Source organism: Purpureocillium lilacinum (genome assembly GCF_023168085.1).
Source record: "Purpureocillium lilacinum CBS 284.36 DNA, scaffold_3, whole genome shotgun sequence".
In the NCBI taxonomy this organism is placed as follows: domain Eukaryota; kingdom Fungi; phylum Ascomycota; class Sordariomycetes; order Hypocreales; family Ophiocordycipitaceae; genus Purpureocillium; species Purpureocillium lilacinum.
The window spans coordinates 3,994,905-4,017,844 of NW_027072113.1; the positions used below are offsets into that span (position 1 = coordinate 3,994,905).

A 22,940-nucleotide genomic window follows, 5' to 3' on the forward strand; every position below is an offset into this window, starting at 1 on the left:
CCCTCCCCTTTCGGCCCTCTTCGCAGCCCAGCCTTCATCATGGGCAGAACACGGCGCGGCGTCCGCTTCAACCACAACGGCCAGATCGCCGGCTCCGACGGCCGGCGGTCGAGCTTCAGCGGCAGCGAAGATGGCTCCGGCTCGCCCACGAGGACCCGTTCCAAGGCTCAGGCTCAGCTTGAGCCGGTGCAAGAGGTGCGTTGACAAGCGGCGGCGGACGCACGTTCTCTGCGCGCGCACGCGACCTATGCGGCGACACTTACTGACTCCCGGCCACAGAAGCAGCCCACGCCCGAGGAAGAATACCAAAAGAAAAAGGCAAACTTCATGACGCGCACGTTTTGGACCTTCAGCATGCTTGCCATCTTCTTCGGCGCCCTCTTCATGGGCCACATCTACATCATCGCCATCGTCACGGCCGTCCAGATCGTCTCCTTCAAGGAGGTCATCGCCATCGCCAACGTCCCCAGCCGCGCCCGCTCCATTCGCTCCACCAAGAGCCTCAACTGGTACTGGCTCGCCACCACCATGTACTTTCTCTACGGCGAGAGCGTCATCTACTACTTCAAGCACATTGTCCTTGTAGACAAGGTGCTGCTGCCGCTGGCCACGCATCACCGCTTCATCAGCTTCATCCTCTACGTCTTCGGTAAGCTCACCTGCCTCAACACTGGCTTGTCGCCAAGGTCCAGGACTAAACAGCAGCCACAGGCTTCGTCTCTTTCGTCGCCACCCTCAAGGCCGGCCACTACAAGTTCCAGTTTACCAACTTTGCCTGGACGCACATGGCGTTGTACCTCATCGTTGTGCAGGCGCACTTTGTCATGAACAACATTTTTGAGGGCATGATCTGGTTCTTCCTGCCCGCCGCGCTCGTCATTACCAACGACATCTTTGCCTACGTGTGCGGCATCGCGTTTGGCCGCACGCAGCTCATCAAGCTGTCCCCGAAGAAGACGGTCGAGGGCTTCGTCGGCGCGTGGATCATGACGCTGCTGTGGGCCATGCTGCTGGTTAACCTCATGATTCGGTCCAAGTACTTCATCTGCCCTGTCAATGTGAGTCCTTTCTAACACGCGCCGCGCATGCTTTGACTGAGAGGAGCAAGGCTGACTCGATGAATGCAGGACCTGGGCGCCACCATCTTCACCGGCCTCGAGTGCGACCCGAACCCCGTCTTCGTGCCTCGCACGTACCAGCTGCCGCACTTTTTCTTCTTGCCGCCCAACACGAACATGTCGCTCACGTTCGCGCCGATGCAGATCCACGCGCTGGTCCTGGCGTCGTTCGCGTCGCTCATCGCACCGTTCGGCGGCTTCTTCGCGTCGGGCCTGAAGCGCACGTTCAAGATCAAGGACTTTGGCGACTCGATCCCCGGACACGGAGGCATGACGGACCGCATGGATTGCCAGTTCATCATGGGCTTCTTCGCCTACATGTATTACCACACCTTCATCGCTGTGCACAAGGTCACGCTCGGGTCGGTGCTGGAGACGGCCATCACCAGCCTGGGGCCCGACGAGCAGGTCGAGCTCGTCAAGAGCATGGCGCGGTATCTCGGCAACCAGGGTGTCGTGCCCGAAACAGTGAGTCGAATGTGTTGGAACGAAACTCGCGAGTCCTTGCGCTAACTATCGTCAGTTCCTCGATTGCGTCGAAAAGACGATTGTCAAGCGATGATGGGCCGGCGCCGAATCTGTATCCCTATTCTGCTTTCCTCGGTACATTCAACATTGAAACGATTTGTCATGCTCGGGCAGTGGTATACAGACGAAGGACACCGGCATAATGCTAGCCGGACAGAGGAATGGCGGGCGAGCGGAACAGCATTGTGCGGGCAGGACGGCGTACTCATGGGCATTGCGCGACGATGAGGGTCAAAATGGAATAAAAAGGATCCAGCGCGGTGCGTGCACGTTCCGAGCCAGAAGTGTTTACGTTGTACGACGTGGTGCGGCGGGTGAAGGGGATGTCATGGGCGGACGAGGAGGGAAGCTCGGCCCGCGGCCGTGCACCGCATGGTCTCGCAGTCACGCCTCGCGCTTGGCATGCAAGCTGGTGGCTGTCCTCAACGGTTCAAAGCGTCGGGCTTGAGCGCGGCAGGGGGGGCGGCCGGTGTGCCAGGGGGCTTGCGCATTGTGGCCGTTTTGGGCAGACACCGAGCAGGGCCGGGCCGACGCCCGCAAAAGCAAACAACAAGCCCAATTGAATGAATGAGAGACCCTTGTTTTTGTCCTCCATGGACGGCTGAATGCCCTGATCCTCGACAGACAGCGTGAGGAAGGTGTGAACGACGGGCGTACAGCATTCGCCGCGCGCGTTGTCGAAGAACGGTACAGAGTCCGTATGCGTTCCGAGTAGACGCAACAGACGAGCCCTGTTCCCTGAGCGCAATGAGCGGTCAGGGATGCCGAGAGTCCTGGCCTTGGTTGCAGGGCTTGCGGCGGCGGGCAATTGCATTTCCAGCCGGGGGGTCTGTAAGGTTTGGACGGCGCAGAGTCGTACGAGACGAGGCAGGCGGGCGCTCAATTGGCATGACGCGACATGCGCAGCTGTCGGCGCAGGCGCAGGCAGGGCGGGCTGTGGGGGAGAACGACCAGCATCCACTGAAGGCCTGCAGATTGTCACATTGCCTTGGCGGCGCTGCGAAAATGGCATTGAGCGAGCGGGGGTTTCCCGTGGCGCAATTGGGCGACACACGAAGCCCCCGGCAAGGAAAGGGTGCCCGGACTGGGCGCAATCTTTAGGGCGGCTGCAACGCCGTTGAAGACACGCTAGATCTGCCGTGGGTGGAGGGTGGAGGGGGACCGTTGCTTTGACCTCCATCCTCGGCTGGGCTGCTACTGCTGCTGCGCGACGGATTCCGTGGGAGGTGGGCGACGGAGAGACGTTGGCCGACACGTCGCACCGCGCCGGCTGTCTGCAGCGTTCCGACGGGAGAGGCGTCGTAATCGACTTGGTCTGGCCGCTGCTGCTGCTGCTGGTCGTGTCGACAAGCAAGCCCAAAGGCATGCAACTTACTTTTGTAGTTGTGGCGGCCAGACAGGCGGCGGACAAGGGCGCGGTGAGATATAAGATGTGACGGGGGGAGGGGAAGTGAGCACTGAGGAGAGCAGCGCCCGCTGGCTGGCGACCCCAGCACCATTCTCAACTGCCGTTCCCCTCCGACATGCGTGCCTGTCCTCCGATCGCCTCTTCCTCGACCGGCATGGCTTGCGCGTGGCGCCATGAGCGCCCTGGCGATTGGGCGCACGAGGGGGAGGGAGAGGGAGCTCAAGGGAGGGACAAGGACGGCGTCGCAGCGAGGCGTGTGTGGAAGGCGGGCAATCCATACATAATCGTCAGGTAGGTCGTAGCCCTGGAGGGGTCGCTGAGCTGCGCTGTGCGGTGAGGTGGCCGCTGCTGAGACACGGCAAGCAGGTCGCTCCAGCTCCAGTGCCGTGTCCCAGCACGAGCCGCCAGACCGACAGCCCTCGGGCCGCTGAAGACAACAACAAGCAGACGCTGGCGGGCCCTGCGCCCCCCCAAAAACCTTGGTCCCCACGTGGCGCCGGGGGATCGGCGGCAGAGGTAAGCCGATGGAGGGATGGATGGGATGGATCATGGATGGATGTCGGCGGATGGATGGATGGATGGATGGACGGATGATGGGGTGGTGGATTGGATGGAATCGAGCAGGACTGGACTGGCCCGCCGCGGGCGCGCGCAACGGCCGTCGGCACCACCTTGAGCACCACCCGCGCACCTCCCAGCACCTGCCTGCAGCCCTGTCCGGCTCCCCCCGTCCCTTCCATATTAACTCCTGTTATGCGACGTCTCCTCCATCCTGCTCCTTCCTTCTTGACTCGCACGCATCTACCGTTTCTGCTACGCACCTCAAGGGCGCCCAGCACCATATTTACAACTTGCAATAATACAGTACAGTACCCGCCTCTGTACTGCTCTATGCTGCTCCCGCAGCATCGCCTCGTCATACCAGCTGTGCCTTTCTTCGTACATACGGACCTTTGTAATATCAACCCAACCCAACCAAAATAGCCCGGGCGACGCGTACCCTCCCCGCCGACTTGGTATCTTACCTCTCACCTCGCCTCACCTCATCTTACCGTGCCGCGCCTCACCTCGCCTCATTACGAGCCGATCGTCTCGTCGCATTACACGCCGCATCGGCAAGGAGTTTTCCGCAGTATTCTCCTCATCTTGGCCGAGCTCTAGATTTGTTGGCCTGACCTTCCGCCGTCACGCTGGCCCGGCCCGTCCGACTCACTCGTTTCTTCTCGTAGTGCAACCTCCCTAGGTCACTCAGTGGATTGCGAGCCCGTCCCGCGAGTCACTTCTCCCCCTCTCTCTCATGAGCGCATCGTCATCGTCCCTCTCACCCCCTGCGAGGTAGATGGACGACACGACATCCGCAGCAACAACGCCGACGCCGGCCCCGATGGAGGTGCAGCGCCCGCCCTCGCTGATGCGTGTCGAGGTGGACACGGACGAAGCCGACTCGACGTACGGGAACGCGGCGCCCTCGGCCGCCAGCACCTCGCTCCGCAGCAGCATCCTCCGTTTCGAGTGGAAGCATGGTCGTCGTTACCACTCGTACCAGTCGGGCTCGTACCCCTTTCCCAACGACGAGCGCGAGCAGGACCGCCTCGACATGATGCATCACGCCCTCTTCCGCCTCCTCGACGACCGCCTCTTCCTCGCGCCCATTGACCCCAACGGTTTGCGTGTCCTCGACGTTGGCACTGGCACCGGCATCTGGCCCATCCACCTCGGCGACCTCTATCCCGGCGCAGATGTCATTGGAAACGACCTCAGCCCCATCCAGCCAACCTGGGTGCCCTCCAACGTCCGCTTCATCATCGACGATGCCGAGCTTGACTGGGCACAGCCCGAGCGCTACGACTACGTCCACGTCCGCCACATGGCCGCCTCCATCCGCGACTGGCCACGCCTCTTCCGCCAGATCTACGACAGCCTCAAGCCCGGCGGCTGGGTCGAGCTGCACGAGATCGATCACACCGTCTACTCCGAGGACGATACCTTGCGCCCCGACAACCCCCTCGTCGAGCTCATGGACGGTCTCAAGGCCGCGGGCGATAAGGTCGGCCGGACCATGGACCCGGCTCCGCACTTTGCCGGATGGGCACGCGATGTCGGCTTCGCTCGTGTCGACGAGCAGCGATTCCAGCTGCCCGTTGGCACCTGGCCGAGGGACCCACGCCTCAAAGAAGTCGGCGCTTTCATGGCCATGAACTTTTACGACGGCGTCGAGGCCTTCACGGCGGTGCTGCTGCGCGACATCCTGGGCTGGCCTGCCGAGTCGGTAGAGATGGTGAACTGGAGGGTGAGGGCGGCCTCGAGGCGCAAGGACGTGCACGCCATGTTTGACGCGGTGGTGGTGACAGCGCAGAAACCGGCCTGAAGGCGAGTGCATCTGTTTGTGGAGCGGCGACGGGGTGGCATCCTTATCATTGTTTCACGAGCGCGGCGTTGTTGGCTCAATTTGTCTGTTTCCCTTTCCCATGTCTGGTCGGGTTCTGCATGACATTCTAGATACCACGGAGGTGCATGCCATGTGGCGCAGTGACAAATGCCGGGCATAGTCGAGACCGCCCACGCGGCCTGTTTTCCAAAGAAGAATAAGATACTTTTGATCATGACAGCTTGTCCTCCTTGTCCTTGGTTGGTGCGGGCGTGTCGGTGGCAGTGGCAGTGGCAGTGGTGGCGGCGGCGGCAGCGGCCTGCCTCTGCTTTTTTCTTTCGTCCTTCTTGTCCAGCACGGCCACGGCGCCCACGATCCACGATATCACGGTCGCGAAGCCCATGAAGACGCCCGTAACCGTCGCCGCGACGACCAGCCGCTTCCTCCTCCTCAGGTACAGGTTGAGTTGGCCGCCGTCGTCGTCAGCAACGACCCCTTGCATCTGCTGCTGCTGCTGATGCGGAAACGGCGGCGGTTGCATCTCCGCGGTACTGGACGCGGTCCACAGCAGCGCGGCCGTGGCGACGAAGCAGGCGGACACCCATGTTGCTACACATGTCCGAGTCAGCGACTGAGCTGGATACTACCCCCCGAGTCCCTCCATATATGGGCTTGACCCAAGCAAGGTAGGGAAGTAAAGCTTAGCAGGTAGGGAGATGGATGGAGAGGTAGGTAGGGAGAAACGGGCAGGTAGGGACAGGGGGAGGGGAGCAGAGCGGTGAGCGGGAAGGAGATGGCAGGCTGCACGTACCGTGGGAGAAGCGTGACGGGCCGTCCTGGAGAGGGCGCGTGATGCACGCCAGCAGGAGGGCGAGGCCGGCGCATATAACGACTAGATGGACAGGCACACAGGCGGTCAGTGGCCGAGCGAGCGTGTAGGAACGGAACGCAGGGTGTGCCATGTAAGGTAACTTAGGATGCACGCACGCTTGATGAACGTCTCGTTGGGCAGCGCTCCGGCGCCCGCGGCGGCGCAGTCGCACTGGCACGCCGGTTCTGACGTCGCCGCCATGGATTGCTTGCACTTGCACGCGAGGGTCGTTAACGCTGCGTGGGGGCGCGCGGTGTCGTGGGGTGGTTCTGAAGCTTGGCGGCGGGTAACAGTTGTTCGACGACGACGACGATGATGAGGAGGGCGGTTTGGCAGGCAGGCGAATGGTGTTTGGCGTGTGGATGTGAAGGAGCGTGCTGTGGTGGAGGCGTGAAGCTAACGGGGGGGCAGGAGGATTATGGTGGACGAGGTAACCGTCAGTGTCGCACGTTGTAGTGGCGATGGCGATGAAGAATAGCGCTGATGTTGAGTGAGTGGTGGTAACGTTAGTTGGTCTGATGTGGTGAATGGTGGTGGTGAGCGGTGGTGAGCGGTGGTGGTGGTATGATATCATGCTGCGCGTACTTCCTGTAATAGCACAACGTCCCGTCCGTCCCCTTCAGGTTCGTTTCGTTGCTGGCTGCTCGCCCGCCCCAGCCCGCGTCAGTACGTACCTGAGCTTCCAGGTTAAACTCCGACTCCACGTCACATGATCCATCCATCCCACGTCCCTCTCAACAGACAACGATGACGGGCGAAAGGACCCGATTCATTATACCATCTTCCAAAGACTTGGCTTTGAGGACAAATTGGTAGTTATTTCGTGCGAAAGGGACTGTGTCAAATGGTTGGTTGGTAGTGGGAGACGGAGTGGCAGTCCTGGACTCCTGGCTGATCGACCTGCATAACGCAGTGCGACACGAATTCCACTCCAACGGCACATAACACACAAGTCTCGTATAGACCTCACACAAAGTTGATCCTTTCAGAACTGCATAGAAACCTGCCAGCGCCAGTAAAGCCAAAGCCTGCTCTGCTCCCAAACGCCATTCATACATGCACTCATCTCATGTCGCAGTGGACACGCATCAACCGGTCACTCAAACGACCCCTTGCCCAGCAGCCCGCCCACGACGCCCACCCTCCTCACCGCGCCCTTGACCTTCCTCTGCTCCCTCCTCCGCTCGCTCTCCTTGATCGCGCCCGGCGCCTCCCTCTCCCGCGCGAACCCGTTGACGCCGCTCCTCTTGCCCGCGCCCCGCTTGATCTTGGCGTCGTCGCCGAACCCGCCCGCGCTGCCCACCACCGCTGTGCTGCCCGCCGTGGCCGCGGAGCCGCCGTTGCTGGAGCTTGTCGTCGACCCGGACATGATGGTCGAGTTTGTCGTCGCGCGGCGCAGCAGAGCCGGGACCTTGAACGAGGTCGAGGCTTGCGCGGAGAATGCCAGGCGCGCGCCTGATGCTGATGACGAGGACGCGTTGCGCTTCAGACTGATGCGATCCACCACCGCAGGCCCCGTACGCCGCGGGTTCGGCTCGTAGTTCTCCTTATCACTCCGCATGGACGCCTGGTCGTCCTGCTCGTCCTCACTATCGGAGCCAACCTCGGTCGCGGGAACCACCGAAGGCTGACGCTCCTCGAGCAGGCTCGACAGCGTCTCTCGCACCTCACCGAGGTTTGACGGCTTCTTGGCCGCAGCCCCCTTGGTGCGCCGCATGTGCGCCGGGGCCCTGTTCTCTCCCGGGGCAAGGGGCTGCTTCGCAGGCTGGCTGTCAGGGATGGTCTCTGGGCGCTTCTCCGAGTCCGTTTCCTCCTGAGACTGAGAGTCGCCCTGCCCCTGCGAAGCCGCAAAGTCCAAAAAGTCCATCTCGTCGTCACTGCCGTGATCCTCAATCGTCCGGAGGAACGCCTGGTTGCCCGGGTTCTCGGCAATCTTTTTGACGCGCTCGTCCGAAAACAGGGCCTTTTGCATCTTGGCAAACTGACGACGCTTCATCCTTCGTCGTGCCTCGCCGCCGTCATCCTCGTCCGAGAGGTCGTAGTCGGCCCCCCGCTTACGACGGAGCATGCCCGTGGTGATGTCCTTGAACAGCTTCTCCACCTCCTTTTCGTCGTTGGCACGCTCCCGGTCACTGCATATTGTTAGCCTGCTTAGCGCGCAAATAGTCTCGGGGTTACTCACGCATAAAAGGCAGCCAGCTTGCCGCTGTCCACGTCATTCGCGGCGTCGTCGTCGACCATTTCCTGCAGAGATCCTTGGGACTCATTGTCGCTGTCCTCGCCGTCGGCACCGCCGAGGCCAGCATATTCGTCCTCTGATTCCTCAGCCTGCTCTTCAACCATCTCCTTCGCTTTGGTCTTCTTGCGGTTGAACTCCTCAGCATGCTGTCTCCTCTTTTCTTTTCGAGCAGCGTCGGCCAAGGCACTGAAGGCGTTCTCGACAGGGGCTACATTGGCGCTAGGCTGTGCAGACTCCTCTTCGATGACGGACATTTCCATCTTGCGACGAAGCCGCCCTCTTCTCACAAGTGGCGACTCGTGTGGCGCGTCTTCCTCGTCGTGGCCCAGTGGAACGGTGTCAACCGTAGAAACCGGAGGCTCGACGAACCTCTGCTTGATAGGAGTGTACTCCTGCAGGCCGCCGTCCTGAGAGGCCTCTATATGCTCAGATGCTTGCGTCAGCCCAGCCGGGAATAAGCTGTCTAGACCATGCATCTGCGACTGCGACAGGTTCAGTCGAATGCCCTGCGTTTGCGTCGCTTGCACTGCCGTCTCTGGCTGCGAGTCCATGACGACGTCCTCGCCCTGGGTCCCCGCAGTCGCCGAGAAATTGCTGTCCGGGAAAGCGTCAAAGTCGGGCATCATGGACTGGGTAGGTCCCGCGGATGGACTGGCCTGGCTGTCGTCCATGGTGCCTGCGAAAATCTGCGTCAGGCCAAGGCCAGCTGGCCCCTGCACAGGCAGTCCGGGAATGAAGGTCTTCTTGGCTGATCGGAGAACGGATGTGGGTGCGGCCGGAGAGACGGTCTTGGGTGCGCCGGGGGTTACCTGAGTGGCAGTCCTTGCGGGCCTTGGTGTGGCCTCGATATCGGCTTCGTCGTCAGACAAAACGATGGCCGTTTTCCGCGCTCGCCTCCGCTTGACGGCCGGTGCGTCGTCCACGTCCTCGTTATCCAGAGCCTCGCCCTCGTTTGCGGACTCGTGCTCTGACTCTCCGGACTCGGCGTCCTCGTCAAACAGCGGGTTCCCTTCAGCTTCGTCGGCGTCCTCCTCGTCCTCGTCCTCATCCTCGGAACCGGAAAGTTCCACAGCAGACGCTTCGGCGTCCGCCTCATTGGCAGGATCTTCGTACTCATCATCATCGCTGTCATCCCAACCCAAGGGATCTGACTCTCCGTTCTCTTGTCGTTCCTTCTTGGCGGCAGCCCGCTCCTCCTGCATAATCTTTTGCGCCTCTTCTCGCGCCTTGGCGACGAGGTCCTCGACCTCTTGTTGTTGTCGCTCACGCTCGTCGGCGGTCTGGATCACGATCCCTTGGGACTTTAGCATGTCGAGGCGGCGATCACGTTCCATCTTAGCCTGCTGCCTGGCTCTCTGATACAACAAGGCCTGGAGCTCTCCGGGCGTCATGCTCGAATGGTCCTTTTGGCCACGGCTGCTGTCCTTGCTGGGCGACTTGACCAGCGCAAGTGCCCGGAGAGCCTTCATAGACCGAGACTCTTTGGCACTGTCGGCTGGGACTTTGTCGAAAACTGCCATGATCTTGTCTTTTGTCGTTTTGGTAACCTCCAGCTCGTCATCCGAGTCAATAGTGACTAGGTTGGCGGCGTCGACTGGCAGACGAACGCGAACTCGGCGCTTGGGCTTTGGCGTTGTCTTGCTGGGGTGTTCAGCGTCGTAAGCTGGTGCTTTCCCCTTGCCCTTATCGAGCGGTTGAGAAGAGCTCATCACCTCATCCAGAGATGGTATTTCCTCTTCATCAGCATCAGGCATCGTAGCGTCTCCGATCGGCAGAGGGAGTGGCACTTCCGATCCTTTGGTCGCCGGCGGCGAGCTAGGCGGCGTGTCGACGTCCTTCATCTCGACGTCGGTCGGCGGTGTCCCCGGTCGGCTAGAGCTCGTCGTCTTGGGCTCCGGCTGCGCCTCTCCGACCGGTCTAAAGTTGAATCTCTCGAAGAGGCTCGCCTTGGTGATCTTCTTCCTGGTGCGCGCCTCGTGCGCGAGCTGCATGTTACGTGCAATGCGCTGCGTCTCGCGATTCATTTCCTCGATGGCCTTTCTGCTAGCTTTCCGCGTCGGGCGGGCCTCTTGCGTGAGCTTACGCCCACCCTCATCGTCGGTGATGCCGGTATCATTGCCGTCGTCAGAGTCGAGCATTTCCAGCTCTGACGCGAGCTTCTCCTGGCGAGCGCGTTGCTCGGCCCTGCGGGCTTCCTCCGCTGCTTCTCGTGCCAGGCGTTCTTGTCTCTTTCGCTCTACCAGCGCCTTGAAGCGATCTGACTTGAGGGCGGGAAGGTCGTTGTCGGAATCTTGGTCGGCGTGGGCGCTCTTGGCGGGAGACGGTCGCACGGGTGAGGAGACGAAGAGGCCGGGACTAGGTGAACGGGGAGCAGGCTGCTCTGCAGTATCGGGTGTAGGATCCCGGGGAGCACGTCGTTTCAACCGACGCGGGGCCACGGGGAGCTCTTGGTCGTCGTCGTTCTCCGCGTCGGCCTCTTCGCCACGCGTGGTCGCAGCCTCGGCCTCTGCTTCGCGTTCGAGCATCTTTCTGACGCGTTCCCTAGCTGTTTCGGGAGTGTTTGCTTTGTTTTCGACATATTTCGAGGCAGCCGCATTCCCCTGCATCCGAGATGCGAGCTTGCCTCGAGGTCGGACCGGCACATCGGAGTCGTCCGAGTCGCTACCGCCGTTGTCCATGTTGTTTATGCGTGTTGGTTGCACGTCGCGATTGCTGGCGCTGGTCTTTCTTGTGGGAGACCCATTGCTGGAATTGCCCGACGGCTTGTTGTCGCCTTCATCATCGCTGCTTTCCACCGTCGCGAGCAGCGCCTTGATCTTGGACCGCGGCGTCATTTGCTCGGGCGACGCTTCGCGCGACGCGGGCGACGACGCCCTGGACGAGGCCATTGTCGTTCAATTCGCGACAAGCGGGTCGTTTAGCAGCGCATGTGCATTCGGCGTCTTGAAATGAACAGAAAAGACGATAGAGGATAGTTTCTATGAATGCTGGCGTCAGGTTGTGATTGATTGATGGCGCTGTTGAGTTGTGGTCGGCGGCGAGGGAGCGGCGGTGTTAAAGTGGGTGGGGAGCTTGACGCGCTCGACGCGACTTTTGGTGGCACCGCGACGCACCGCATCACCTCAGCCACTCCCGCGTCCTGCCACGGGCCGCTGAACCCTCTAGCCACCACCACGACTCTGCCGCCCGCACTCCACATGCCTGCCGTTCAGGCCTCATGTTCGCTCAGCGTTACGGCTCGCATCAAGCTCAGACAATGGTACTTAGTTCATTCGGTCGGCTCAATCGATGCACAGGCTACTTTCACGATCAATCAGTGATGGAAGCAGCGTTGAGAAACAGCAGTTGTATTTCGACTCTCTAGCTGCACCGTGCTGCAGCTAACGCGAGCGCCGGCTATTTCTACTTTATTTTTTTTTTTTGGTTTTTTTTGTTCTTCAATCGTGCATCCCAGTAAAGACTGGCCGGAGACATCGTCTCTCATCCATTACGAAAGGCAATCCGCGAGCTCGTCCAAAGAAACCACATGCGTCGAGAGCTTAGAACAGCTTGTGCTCAAGGGTCATGTCCGACTCAGGCTCGAGACCGACGCAGGCGCGGAAGATGTTGGTCAGGGCCGCGCGCTGCTTGGCAAGAGCGTTGACAACCGGGGTGCCCGGGGGAGTCAGAGGAGCCTTGAGCATGTAGCTGAGGACGCTCAGGACGCTGTGGAAGTTCTTGTAGTCGCCCTCGGCGCCCGACGACTTCCACTGGATGCGCGTCATCATCTCGGCGATGACGACGAGATCAATGATGAGAGGCGACGCCAGCAGCGAGTCCTCGCAGATGTTGAACAGACTGCATGGTCAGCACACGATACAAGTAGGGACGAAGTTGGCAATACTCACGAGATGGTCTGGTGGCCGCCGAGGAAGATCTCGGCATAGTACTCATCCAGAGCACGCTTGTTGTCGGCAACGGCGGGCATGTACTTGATGACGACGCAGTGGTCAGGGTGCTCGCCCTTCTTGTACAGCACCGAGTTGGCCTCGACCATGTCGTCGACGACGTTGGACTTGGAGATCTCCTTGGAGCGGAACTGCTTCTGCGAGCTCAGGTTCTTGCCGTCGTTGTTGCCAAGATGGTTGTAGCTGGCAATCGAGGTGAGCTTGATGCCGGCGTTGATAAGGAAATCGACGAGAGCCGACTTCATCTTGGTCTGGCCCGACTTGAAGTCGTCGCCGCCAATGTAGGCGCCGTGCTTCTCAGCCAGCTCGATGGCGCCAGGCACAAAGGTGTTCTGGGGCGAGCCGTTGATGAAGGGAGTCTTGTCCAGGATACAGGCGACGGCAAAGACGGTCGAGGGGGAGACCTCCTCGTGGCCCTGCTCAATGGCCTTGAGCAGGTTGTCGGCGGTGTCGTTGACGCCGGGGATGATGTCGGCGTAGCGCTCCGTGTTGGCGGTCCACATGACAATGACCTTGTCGAGGTTGTTGTTGGCCTTGAAGTCACGGATGTCCTTGCGGAGCTTCTCGACGTGAGCCAGCGAGGCCTTGGTGCCCTCGATGACGTTGTCGGCGCGGTCCTCCTGGTTGGCGGCGATGAAGTCGGGGTAGTAGATGGAGGGCAGGGGCACCATCTCAGCCATCTCCTTCTTGACCTGGGCCTTGAGGGTGGGCTCGAGGACCTGGGCGCGGTCCATGGCCTGGGCCAGGTTCATCTTGCTAATGTCCCAGCCGCCAATGACGAGGTCGTTGGGGTGGACCATGGGCAGGACGTTGTGGAAGGGGATGTTGATCTCCTTGTTGGTCTTGGCGTCGGTGCCCAGCTTCATCGTGGAGCCCATGACGACGGAGCCGTAGTAGTTGGCCTCGCGGGGACCCTCCTTGGTGTCCCAGACGAGGTTGCGGCGGTTGGCGAGGATGCCGGCGGTGACGGTGGTGCCGTTGTTGCCGCCCCAGCCGACGAGCATCATGCCGACCTTGGGGACCTTGCGGTCGACCTTGAAGTCGTAGAGGACCTCCTTGGGGGTGGCAACAAAGTCACCCGAGGCATTGGTCTCGACGCTGGTGGTGCGGTAGGTGTACTTGGACTTGATCTCCGCGTCGGTGTAGGTAACGTTGGGCGAGTTGACAACGAAGGTGCTGCGAGCAGCGCCGGCGTGTCCATTGGCGTGTCCCGCCCCGTTCGAGGAGCCCGTGCTGTCTTGCGCGTGGGGAGCCATGGCGAATTGACGAGTTGGCTTGTTGGCGCGAAGCGGCTTGTATTCAGAGGTTTACGGGTTCTTGCAGTGAGGTTGGACCTTTACTGCGTTTCGATCGAGTCCGATGCTCCTCCGGAATCGGCTGAGCAACGGGCTCCTGCGAACGGGTGGTGCACCCTGGGGGAAGAACGGTCAGCGACGTGCTACTTCCACGGGCAAACCGGGCGGGAGAAAGAGCACTGGGGAGGTAACATACGAGTTGAGGAGATTGGAAAACGTCTTGACGACTTTGAAGTGATCGAGGAAGAAATGCCTCGATCTGTGGATTTATGTGTCTTTTTTTGGATGGACGGTTTTTGGGTTGAACACGAGGTTCGGGGGTTGGAAACCAAGGGTCTGAGTCGGCCACGAGGTTTTGTGTTTTTTGTTCTTTGACTGAAAAGTCGAAGAGTTTTGTTTTCGAGAGATACTGTAAAGTTGAAGCTGTTGAGGGAAAAGGAGAGGGAAAAGGAGGGGGAGGGGCTTGGAGGCGCGGGCCTGAAATTATATCGTGGAGCCCCGGAGCTGTCACGCCCGCAGTCCACAGGGCGGTGAGGGACGCGAGGTGGGCCGCGATAACGGTGCTAGCACTGCGTCGACGCCGCCGTGGAGGGGCAACTGCAAGCGGGCAGGCGAATAAGGGAGCAAAACCGTGTGCGGCGGGCGGGCGTCGGATGCCACGGATAAGGCCGCGCCAGCATTTGCGCTGCGCTGCAACTGCGCTGCGCTGCCGGCACAAACTGGGGCGGCGGTCCCCCCCAACGAACACGCCCAATTGTGCGCCCGTCTCTCTGTCTCTGTGAGGCAACCCATGGTCCAGCGGAGCCTGGAGGTTCGCAGCGGAGTGCGCTGGCGCGCCGCACGTCCCGTGCCACGGGTCGATGTCGTGCCCCGGGCCGCCGATGCGCTGTTTCCAGCATCCGGCGACAGCCGACGCGCACAACATCGAAGCCCGTCATCCGCGCACCCGCCTGCTGTCCCGTCGTCATCGCGCCCGGCCCAGCGAGTGCCATTTGCACCCATATAGGCGCGAAGCGAAGATTTGCACACTCTCACCACCCAAGGCATCCTCTGCTACGTACACGATGCCGTCCACCGGGCAGCCTTCTCAGTGTGTCCCCGTCCGCCCGGCCTGTCACCCGCGACACCTCACACGGAGACACGGAGCAAACATGGGACGAAGCCGCCCCTCGGCTCCCGCGCTCAGCGCCGCCGTCGTCGCCGCCGCCAATAACCCGCTGCCTCCCCTGTGCTAGTGCCACTCGTCCCGCCTCGTCAACCATCTGTGGTTGGCACTGGTTGCAAGCGATTGGCCTCCATCTGCGGTCTCGCCCGCGAGTGCGCGAAGCAATTGGATGAACACGCAGGACCCTGATGGGGCAGGAGGTCTTGCGTGCACGCCGCCAATGTAGGCCAAGCAGATCAACTTGTCCTCGGCTGGCACCGTTGCATGCGTGGCCCATGCAACGCTGCGGCGACTGTTCAACTTTTCCCTACGTAAGACAGAGCACACAAGACGAAGGAACCAAGTCTCCCGCCTGGATGCCGACGACTTGGCCGACTAGCAATGCATATGCGGGCTCCGTCACGTCTCCTCTTCGCATCGCCAACGGCATAATAGCCCACGGCGAACCGCAAGAGATGCCAATCGTCAGAGGCCAACAACTCGCTCGCTGTCCTGTTGTTTCGCTGCCGTCTGCCCCCCAACAATCAACAGCGGGGTCGTGACCCCCGGCAGGAAATGTCTCAGTCCGCCTGCATGCGCAGTGCAGATCTACGAACTGTTGCCGTCCCTGATGCGACTGCAGATGCGAGTTGCCATGACCGCTCCCAACATGCATAACTCGCCTAGGTACAGTTTGCGTGTCATTGGTCGTGTGCCTGCCAGCGTTGATGCGCCACTCTGGCGGTCTAGCCTGGCATTGAGAAGTGCCGTCTGCTGCTCTGGCCAGCTTGAATCGTCAGGAGGGCTCGTCAGGAACTTCGCGAAACGTCCTTTGCGCAATTCTTTTTTTTTTTTTTTGCCCGCGTTGACAAGTCGCTCTTAAAGTCGTAAAATTTTCATCGTCAGATAGTTTGTTGATTAGTTGCGCTATTAATCTGCGCCTGAAAAGGCCTCGCCCATGAAGCGGTCTCGGCCCCTTACAAGGCTCGCCGGCTGATTTCAGATTGTGAAGACCATGATATGCTACGGGCGGGTGTCGTCGCATTTTGCGCCTGATGCGGCCCATTTACTAACCGCTTAAGATCCCAATTCATTGGCCTCTGGGTCTTCATGCTGCTGGTGGGTTCATATGTCGTGTCGCAACGACAAAGCCCTAAGCCGAGGCTCGACCTTAGCAGATCAGAGACCAAGACCAACTCGTCGCCCGCCTTGCCAAGGGTTTAGTATCTATCTCTCACCCCGGCGCGGCCCTGCAGGTGCGAGAGCCAGCGTCTTTATTCTGTACAACCAGGGTCCGTCGTCGGTGGCAGTGGGGTGGCGGCGACGGACCTGGCTGGCCCTCGGGCCACCTGCTCCTGAAACAAGCCGTCGAGAGGGTATCAGGACAGGTGGGTTGGGCAACGTGCCATGTCCAGAATCAGTCGCATTTGACAATGATATAGGGCCATGCTGCAGATGCATAGAATTGCAGGGAAGAGGCCCATCATCCCTTGCTCTGGCAGTTTTGAATTGATGGCACGCTACATTGCTCGGCTAAAGACTCTGCAACTTGGCACAAGCCGAGTTGACCGCGCTGTATGATGCGAGGGTATTTTGGAGTAGCTTGATGGATTCACTTGCGGAGCTCGCGCACGTGCATCCCTACCAATGCTCGGAAGAATCCGACACCTGGGTGACATTCGAGGACTCAAATGCTACTTGGAGGGCTGAGCCACTGCACGGACAAGTCGTTTGTCGCAGACTCGCCTACGAAGTGCGATCTATCTGAGGGCCGGACTCTACGAGTGTGCACCCAAGGCAATTAATTAAGCATGGTACCGACAATGCGAGGCCTGGACCTGTTGACTCGCCTCCTGTCTTATGCCATGTCGGGTCTCAGCAAGCGCTTCTCATTCCTCTTGATTGCATGGACGACTCATGCAAGTCGGGTCCCTGCCGTCACGAGCGGTGCGGGAGAATCATTACGCCACGGCGGCATCGCAATGCATCCATCACAATGTCCGTGCTCCGGCATCGTACGGTAGGTAGTCAGTAGTACCACGGGTTTGCACGGCTTTTCGCGAGGAGCCAGCCACGCTCGCATTGACGCCAGAGCCATCCGGTCAGGCGCGCCATCTCATCGTGACACGGCGTTCGGTGCTGGCGCTTCTGGAACATGGCGTCAGGCGCCAATCTCCATGGCAGAAGGAAACCGTGCCGGCAGGAAGAAGCAAGCCGGTCGAGGGGTCTGCAGACCGTGGGGGATCTCCTGCCAAGATATGACGATCATCCGTCACGCAGCGAGGCGACGTTGGGGAAGGCCGATCGAAATGGGAAATCACAGACGGCCATCGAGGGCCAAACCGGGGTTGGCGTGGGCGTCGACTTGAGGCTGAAGACACCAAAGCGACCAACGATTCCATTCGGACAGTTCGGCTCGGTGGCCTCGTTTGGACAGCTCTGCGGAATGGCATGCGGCGACTGCAACCACGACGCTTCTCAAGCGGGCATGGTCTGGCCTGCAGAGCCAAGCCGCGAGGGTGCTTGAAAAGGTTCGTATCGCATGCAAGTGAGATGACTCGCCCGTGTCGGCCCAGCCAGGTCGGCAACAGCAGCAGCAGCAAGCATGCCCTCCGATCGATTCGTGCCCCCTTCCGTGCCTCGCGCTATTATCCCTTCGATCACGCGCCGGCGCTCCCGGAACGGCGTGACGCTGCTGCGGCTTATTATGCGACAGCAGAGGCTATCAAGGGCGGCGCGTGCTGCGACGGGCTTTCTGACGAGGGAGATGAGTCTCCTGAGCCCTGGCGAAGCGCGGACGGCACGCTGCCTCGCGGTGCCTCGCAGCCAGCCACTGACCGGTTGATACCTTGCGACTTGGTGATTCCGGAATCACCAATGTGAGCAGACGAACCAACAGGAGCCCACGGTTGTTGCCATGTTGGGAAGTGGCCTCTGCTCACCACATCCCAAGGTGAGAGGCCGGGCGCCTCCACCGGAGCTTGTGCAAGGTACCCGGGGGCTCGAGGGGCGTTGAGTGGCCGCCGCTGTGGGCCCTCATTACAGCGCCCGAGGATCCATCCGTCCATTGGGTTGAACCAGGAATAGTGAACCAGAAGCAGACCAAGCCCGCGCGAGCCGGCCCAGGCCGGGCCATCGCCTGAGGTGAGCCACCGCCGTGTCGCTCGAGTGACAGTGGATATGGCCTCATCAAGCTCATCATCGACACGGCCCCAAATGACTGAGTGGGGGGACCTGGCATCCTGGCCTGGGTTGCGTCGGCTCCCCGCCCAGGTGCGATGAGCCCGGACCGCGATGCTGATGGGCGATGCGGTGGGCCGCGGCCGTCCACCGCGAGGAGTGCGCAGGGATCAGGACCTCGAGGCTTCGGATGGCTGGCTGGCTGGCTGGCTGGCTGGCTGGACACGCCCGATGAGAGCAGCAGCCTCCAAGAATGACGAGCGAGAGTCGCGCTCGGATATCCACACTCCGTGCTCGCATCGCCACCAACCATCCATCCATCCATCCAACTGAGGAGAAGACAGGTAGTCGGAAAGGGTTCGGGCGTCATGGACGCAAGGGGACGGCAGGTGAGGTGCCGAGGCCAGTCTGTGCTTCGGGTCTTGTCTTCACCAGCCACCACCCTCACTACCACCACCACCACCGCCAGAACGCCACCAAGAAGGGCTGTGTTGGCGCGCCAGGGAGCAGCAAAGGGACGAGGCGGGGACATGCAAAGGGCAACGCTCTTTAGAAAAGACCATTCCAGCGACCGCCATTTAAAGGGTGCTGTCAAAAAGGGCATCCAAAGGGGCACTCGGCCGAAGGAACATTTGCTTTTGCGCCGCTGCCCTGAAGATCCATGTCGCCAACCCGATTGACACAGAGGCGTCGCAGGGGAGACAAAGGGTCAAAAAGGCGTTGATACCGGCAAGACTGGGGGCCGTTTACGAGCCACCACCAGCTGAGTAGCGCGGCATGGCATACCTTTGACCTGGTACGACCGGTGCTTGCCTGCTCCCCTCGCATCATTCAGTGGCCGCGACGGCATGTAGATACGCAAGGCAGCACCTTATGAGGTGAAGCGCCGGCGACACCTTGAACACGAGCGACCCACGGCAAAGTCTTATGAATGCAGCACGGCGTCCGCCAATATTTTTAGAGCTTCCATCGCCAGCTTCTCCCGATTCCATCTCTGGCCGTACGGGCGTTGGTTCATTGGCCTGCAGCTGTGCCGTCTGCTTTCCCTTAGGTTGCTGACGACAGCCCGCCGGCCGACGAGCGACAAGGGGCACCCCCTGGACACTGCCTGTTCGGGGGCCAGCAGGGTCCACTAGCGCACCGGCCACCTGCACCGACCTCCACTCCGCTCGCTGCACCGTCAGGGGACGCCAGGGGTCCAGGCACCACCCGACGCCGCACTCAATCCGGAGCTCATCTGGCTCTTGAGCAGCCCACCTCTCCGCATTCGAGACACGGAGCGCTGCACCACTTGGCCCGACTGACCATCCTTCAAACAAGCCATTCCTCTCTTTCTTTCCATCCGCGAGCCATCCGCGAGCCCTCTGTCGTGTCGGGCATCGAGAACCCGCCGCCTCCGCCAAGAGTGCCCGTTTCATGCGTTGCGGCGACAGCACGAGTCGGGGTTGATCTTCATTCCTCATCGGGTCACCAGCGTCGCTTCTGGCGCCTGCATCATATTCATCCATTGCACAATCTAGTCGGAGCGTTTCAGCGAGAGCGTGTTTCGACCTTTCGGTCACACGCAGCGAGTCATCGGGAGCCCTGGCGCAAGACGAAACAAGGAAGAGGCCTGCCGACGAGCACCGCATCGCCAAGACGTTCGCTACCCAAGGGGGCTTTTCCTGCGCAACCGATCAAGCAAATTCCGCCTCTCTGCTTGTTTCCTTTGCCTTTTCCGTGTCCGCAGAAGAAACCAAGAACGGCTTGTAATCCTACTCGACCGCGGAAACAGTCGTCAAGATCCGATGCCATCATCGCCGTCGTCACGAGGTCACTGAGACTCGCCAGAGGGACACGACGACGGCAGCCATGGCCCTGCCTAGGGAATCGGCTTTCTTGCCGACCATCAAGTGCTCGTCATGCGGGCGAGATGTGGAAATTTCCATGATGGGAGATCATCTCTGCGGCGGCCCGACGGCTGAGCGTGAGTGCAGTACCACCACCATACTATCACCCGAACCTCGCGCAGACTGACCGGTTCATGCAGTGTCACCGCCGCCGGAGGCCGACGAGGGCTTTGACAGCCAGTTTAGCCAACCGACGTCGGGAAAGTATGGGTGGACGCCGCCGCCGGTAGATACGGAGGCTGCGAGTGAGTGCTCAAATCCCACGACTTGTGCTTCTGCCACTAACACTGTTGATCCAGACCGCGCCTTCATGCATAGGGGCCAGTTGACGCCTGTGAGCCAACCCAGTGGATCTCGCAGCGCATCACCAATAATAGATAGCGGCCTGCCTGCGACTGGCCGTGCCGGCGATCTCTCTTCACGCTCGCCAGGAGCGATTAGGAGACCAGGAGGATACGGCGGTTTTGGTGACCACGGAAAGGACGAACCCGATTCCGCCCTGAGCTCGAGTTTCGGCAGACCGGCAGGACCCGGCTTCATGCAGAGGATGAACACCATCGCCCCAGGCCCATTCGATACGAGTCGGAGTCCATCTACCGCAGCGTTTCCCACACGCAAGGACTCCCTGGAAAAGTACGACGGCCCCTCGCTGGAGGAGCTGGCACGCCCTTACGACGACCGTCCCAGCACAAGTCCTTCTAACACATCCGGTGCCGGCAACCTCGCTGCACCCCCGAGGGCGCCTCGAAAGAATGGTTATGGCGGATTCGGCCGTCCGGGGACAGCGGACGAAGTCCAGCCACCAAACTCAGGCTTCATCAGCCGGTCCGAGACATATCCAAAACCCTCGCCCAGCCTTCAGTCGCCGGCAAGAACTTCTTCTGCACCCGGAACACGGCCAGATCGCCTACGGCAATCGAGCGGCGTCGGCCACCAGTCGAAATTATCGATGAGCCCGGACACATCGAGGAAGCCGCCGCCCCGAACCAGTCTGCTGGCGAACCACCGGCCCAAAAACTCGGTATCCGTTGATGTGGCTGCTGAATTTGGAATCGGTAACCCATATCATACGCCTTCCGGCTCGGCCTCATCTGGCTACACGACCTTCAGTCACCCGAGCCAGGCAAGCTCTCAGACAAGCCCGGGGAGGTCGCCGATCGACCGCCGCGATGCTGATGCGGCGATGGCAAAATCAGACCGATCAATGACCGGCCTCGAGACGCCAATGGAAAACCTGAGTACGCGCGGACGGAATGATCTTCCCACACCTCTCCGTACCCCATCACCGCTCGTGACTCCGACCTACGCAAAGTCGCCTGGCGAGCGGATTGACCCGGCGATTCAACCTGGGAAACTCGAATTGGAAGGACGAAGCTACGATCGCTCCGCGCCGAGTCCGAGGTACGGCGACACCTACTACAGGGAGCCAGAGGATATGAGGTCCGACCACAGGAACGACCTTTCAGCTCGGGCACCCCAGACGTCCCCCGCGGGATATAATAATTCGCCTCCCGTTCGGAACGGTTCGCGTGACCCCTTAACGCTCCCGTCTCGAGGAGACTGCAAGGCATGTGGACTGGCCATCCGCGGCAAGAGTATATCGTCGGCAGACGGGCGGCTCACAGGCAAGTACCACAAGGCTTGCTTCGTGTGCACAACGTGCTCGGAGCCCTTTTCGTCGGCCGAATTTTACGTCCTCGACGACCGGCCCTACTGTGAGCAACACTACCATAAGCTCAATGGCAGCTTGTGCGGAAGTTGTGGACGCGGAATCGAGGGACAGTACCTTGAAGACGAGTCAAGCATCAAGTATCATCCGGGCTGCTTCCGGTGTCTGGACTGTGGGCGCTCGCTCTCAGACGGCTACTTTGAGGTCGACGGCAGGGCGTACTGCGAGAGAGACGCATGGAGGCGAACGCAGCCTCCTTCACCACCCGCGCATCCGCCAGCGCCGCAGAATGCGTATCCGCCACCAGCGCCAGGCCAATATCCGGGCCGCCCTGGTCCACGTCCGCCGCGCGGGATGGGCAATGGGCTGCCGAACCGCCCGGGTCCGGGTCCAGGTCCGAGGCCGGGACCCGGTGGGCCGCACGGCATGCCCCGGGCCCCGTACGGGCCCGCACCCGGAGGCCGTCGCGGCCCACCAGGGCCCGGGCTGGGTCCGAGGCCGCGGATGAACAAGCGCATGACGCGCATGGGCCAGATGTGAAGCGAACGAGACACGAATTATGGATGCGACTGATGCGAGATGCATGACGGGTTTTATGCGTCTGCATTACGCAGGGATCTCTCCCTTCCTCCCTCCGTTGCATCGTAAAGCATTGTAATACGACCCGCCTCCGCCAACTTGACCAACGTGCATCGGCTGCCCGCCGCACCGCGTGGTCCCGGAGACGCGGGCACTGGCCATTTGTTTCTGTTTGGATTTGTTTCTACCGATCGCCGGCTTTCTGTTCCAATATACCCCCCGGTGGCCTGATTTTTGGCGGATATGTAGCTCGCGACGACAATGGGCAACTTGGTTTATCGGGCAGGCAGGCACTGGATGGAGTCTAAGCCGGGCACGACGGGACTGCCAAGAGCTGTCGAGGAGTTTTGATGAGGCGTGCTGAAACCTCTTTGATGTAACAGCTTAGAACCTCGATAATTACCCAAAGGTTACATGACTGTACCATCACTGTACCATCAACGGACCTCTCAGGCACACGCAACTGACGACGGGAGAGATTGCGTCGCAGCGGGGAAGCCGGGTGATGCGACGCGACGGGTCGCGATGCGGGCGTCTCAATGGCCGCGGCTCATATGAAGTCCGACCAGAGGTGTGTGTGTACGGCGTGTGTGTGCTCGTGCTCGTGTTGGTCTCACGTAGCTGCGTAGCGGGTGTTAGATCCGTATCGCTGACCTCGACACATCCACACACATACGAACGCCCGCATCGGTCGCATCGGTCACA

At 60.7% G+C, this 22,940-nt stretch overlaps 6 protein-coding genes across 6 annotated transcripts; 3 read left to right on the forward strand and 3 right to left on the reverse strand.

Annotated features, from left to right (window-relative positions):
- Positions 1 to 39: 39 nt before the first annotated feature.
- On the forward strand, positions 40 to 1,680 carry PLICBS_004782 (uncharacterized protein; the record flags this gene model as incomplete). Its single annotated transcript, XM_018325841.1, has 5 exons — positions 40 to 195; positions 280 to 649; positions 712 to 1,058; positions 1,128 to 1,586; positions 1,642 to 1,680. The coding sequence occupies 5 exons, from the start codon at positions 40 to 42 to the stop codon at positions 1,678 to 1,680; spliced, it is 1,371 nt and encodes a 456-aa protein (XP_018175593.1).
- A 2,758-nt stretch (positions 1,681 to 4,438) lies between these two features.
- Positions 4,439 to 5,422, forward strand: PLICBS_004783 (uncharacterized protein; the record flags this gene model as incomplete). The annotated part of the gene is made up of 1 exon (XM_018325840.2): positions 4,439 to 5,422. One exon carries the CDS (start codon positions 4,439 to 4,441, stop codon positions 5,420 to 5,422), a length of 984 nt encoding a protein of 327 aa, XP_018175592.1.
- Positions 5,423 to 5,654: 232 nt separating this feature from the next.
- On the reverse strand, positions 5,655 to 6,494 carry PLICBS_004784 (uncharacterized protein; the record flags this gene model as incomplete). The annotated part of the gene is made up of 3 exons (XM_065600589.1): positions 5,655 to 6,031; positions 6,234 to 6,314; positions 6,410 to 6,494. The coding sequence occupies 3 exons, from the start codon at positions 6,492 to 6,494 to the stop codon at positions 5,655 to 5,657; spliced, it is 543 nt and encodes a 180-aa protein (XP_065456661.1).
- An 895-nt stretch (positions 6,495 to 7,389) lies between these two features.
- PLICBS_004785 (uncharacterized protein) lies at positions 7,390 to 11,420 on the reverse strand (the record flags this gene model as incomplete). The annotated part of the gene is made up of 2 exons (XM_018325839.2): positions 7,390 to 8,425; positions 8,476 to 11,420. 2 exons carry the CDS (start codon positions 11,418 to 11,420, stop codon positions 7,390 to 7,392), a joined length of 3,981 nt encoding a protein of 1,326 aa, XP_018175591.2.
- A 651-nt stretch (positions 11,421 to 12,071) lies between these two features.
- On the reverse strand, positions 12,072 to 13,735 carry PLICBS_004786 (myo-inositol-1-phosphate synthase; the record flags this gene model as incomplete). Its single annotated transcript, XM_018325838.1, has 2 exons — positions 12,072 to 12,369; positions 12,420 to 13,735. The coding sequence occupies 2 exons, from the start codon at positions 13,733 to 13,735 to the stop codon at positions 12,072 to 12,074; spliced, it is 1,614 nt and encodes a 537-aa protein (XP_018175590.1).
- A 6,214-nt stretch (positions 13,736 to 19,949) lies between these two features.
- Positions 19,950 to 21,019, forward strand: PLICBS_004787 (uncharacterized protein; the record flags this gene model as incomplete). The annotated part of the gene is made up of 4 exons (XM_065600590.1): positions 19,950 to 20,064; positions 20,128 to 20,232; positions 20,287 to 20,742; positions 20,787 to 21,019. The coding sequence occupies 4 exons, from the start codon at positions 19,950 to 19,952 to the stop codon at positions 21,017 to 21,019; spliced, it is 909 nt and encodes a 302-aa protein (XP_065456662.1).
- Between the last annotated feature and the right edge of the window lie 1,921 nt (positions 21,020 to 22,940).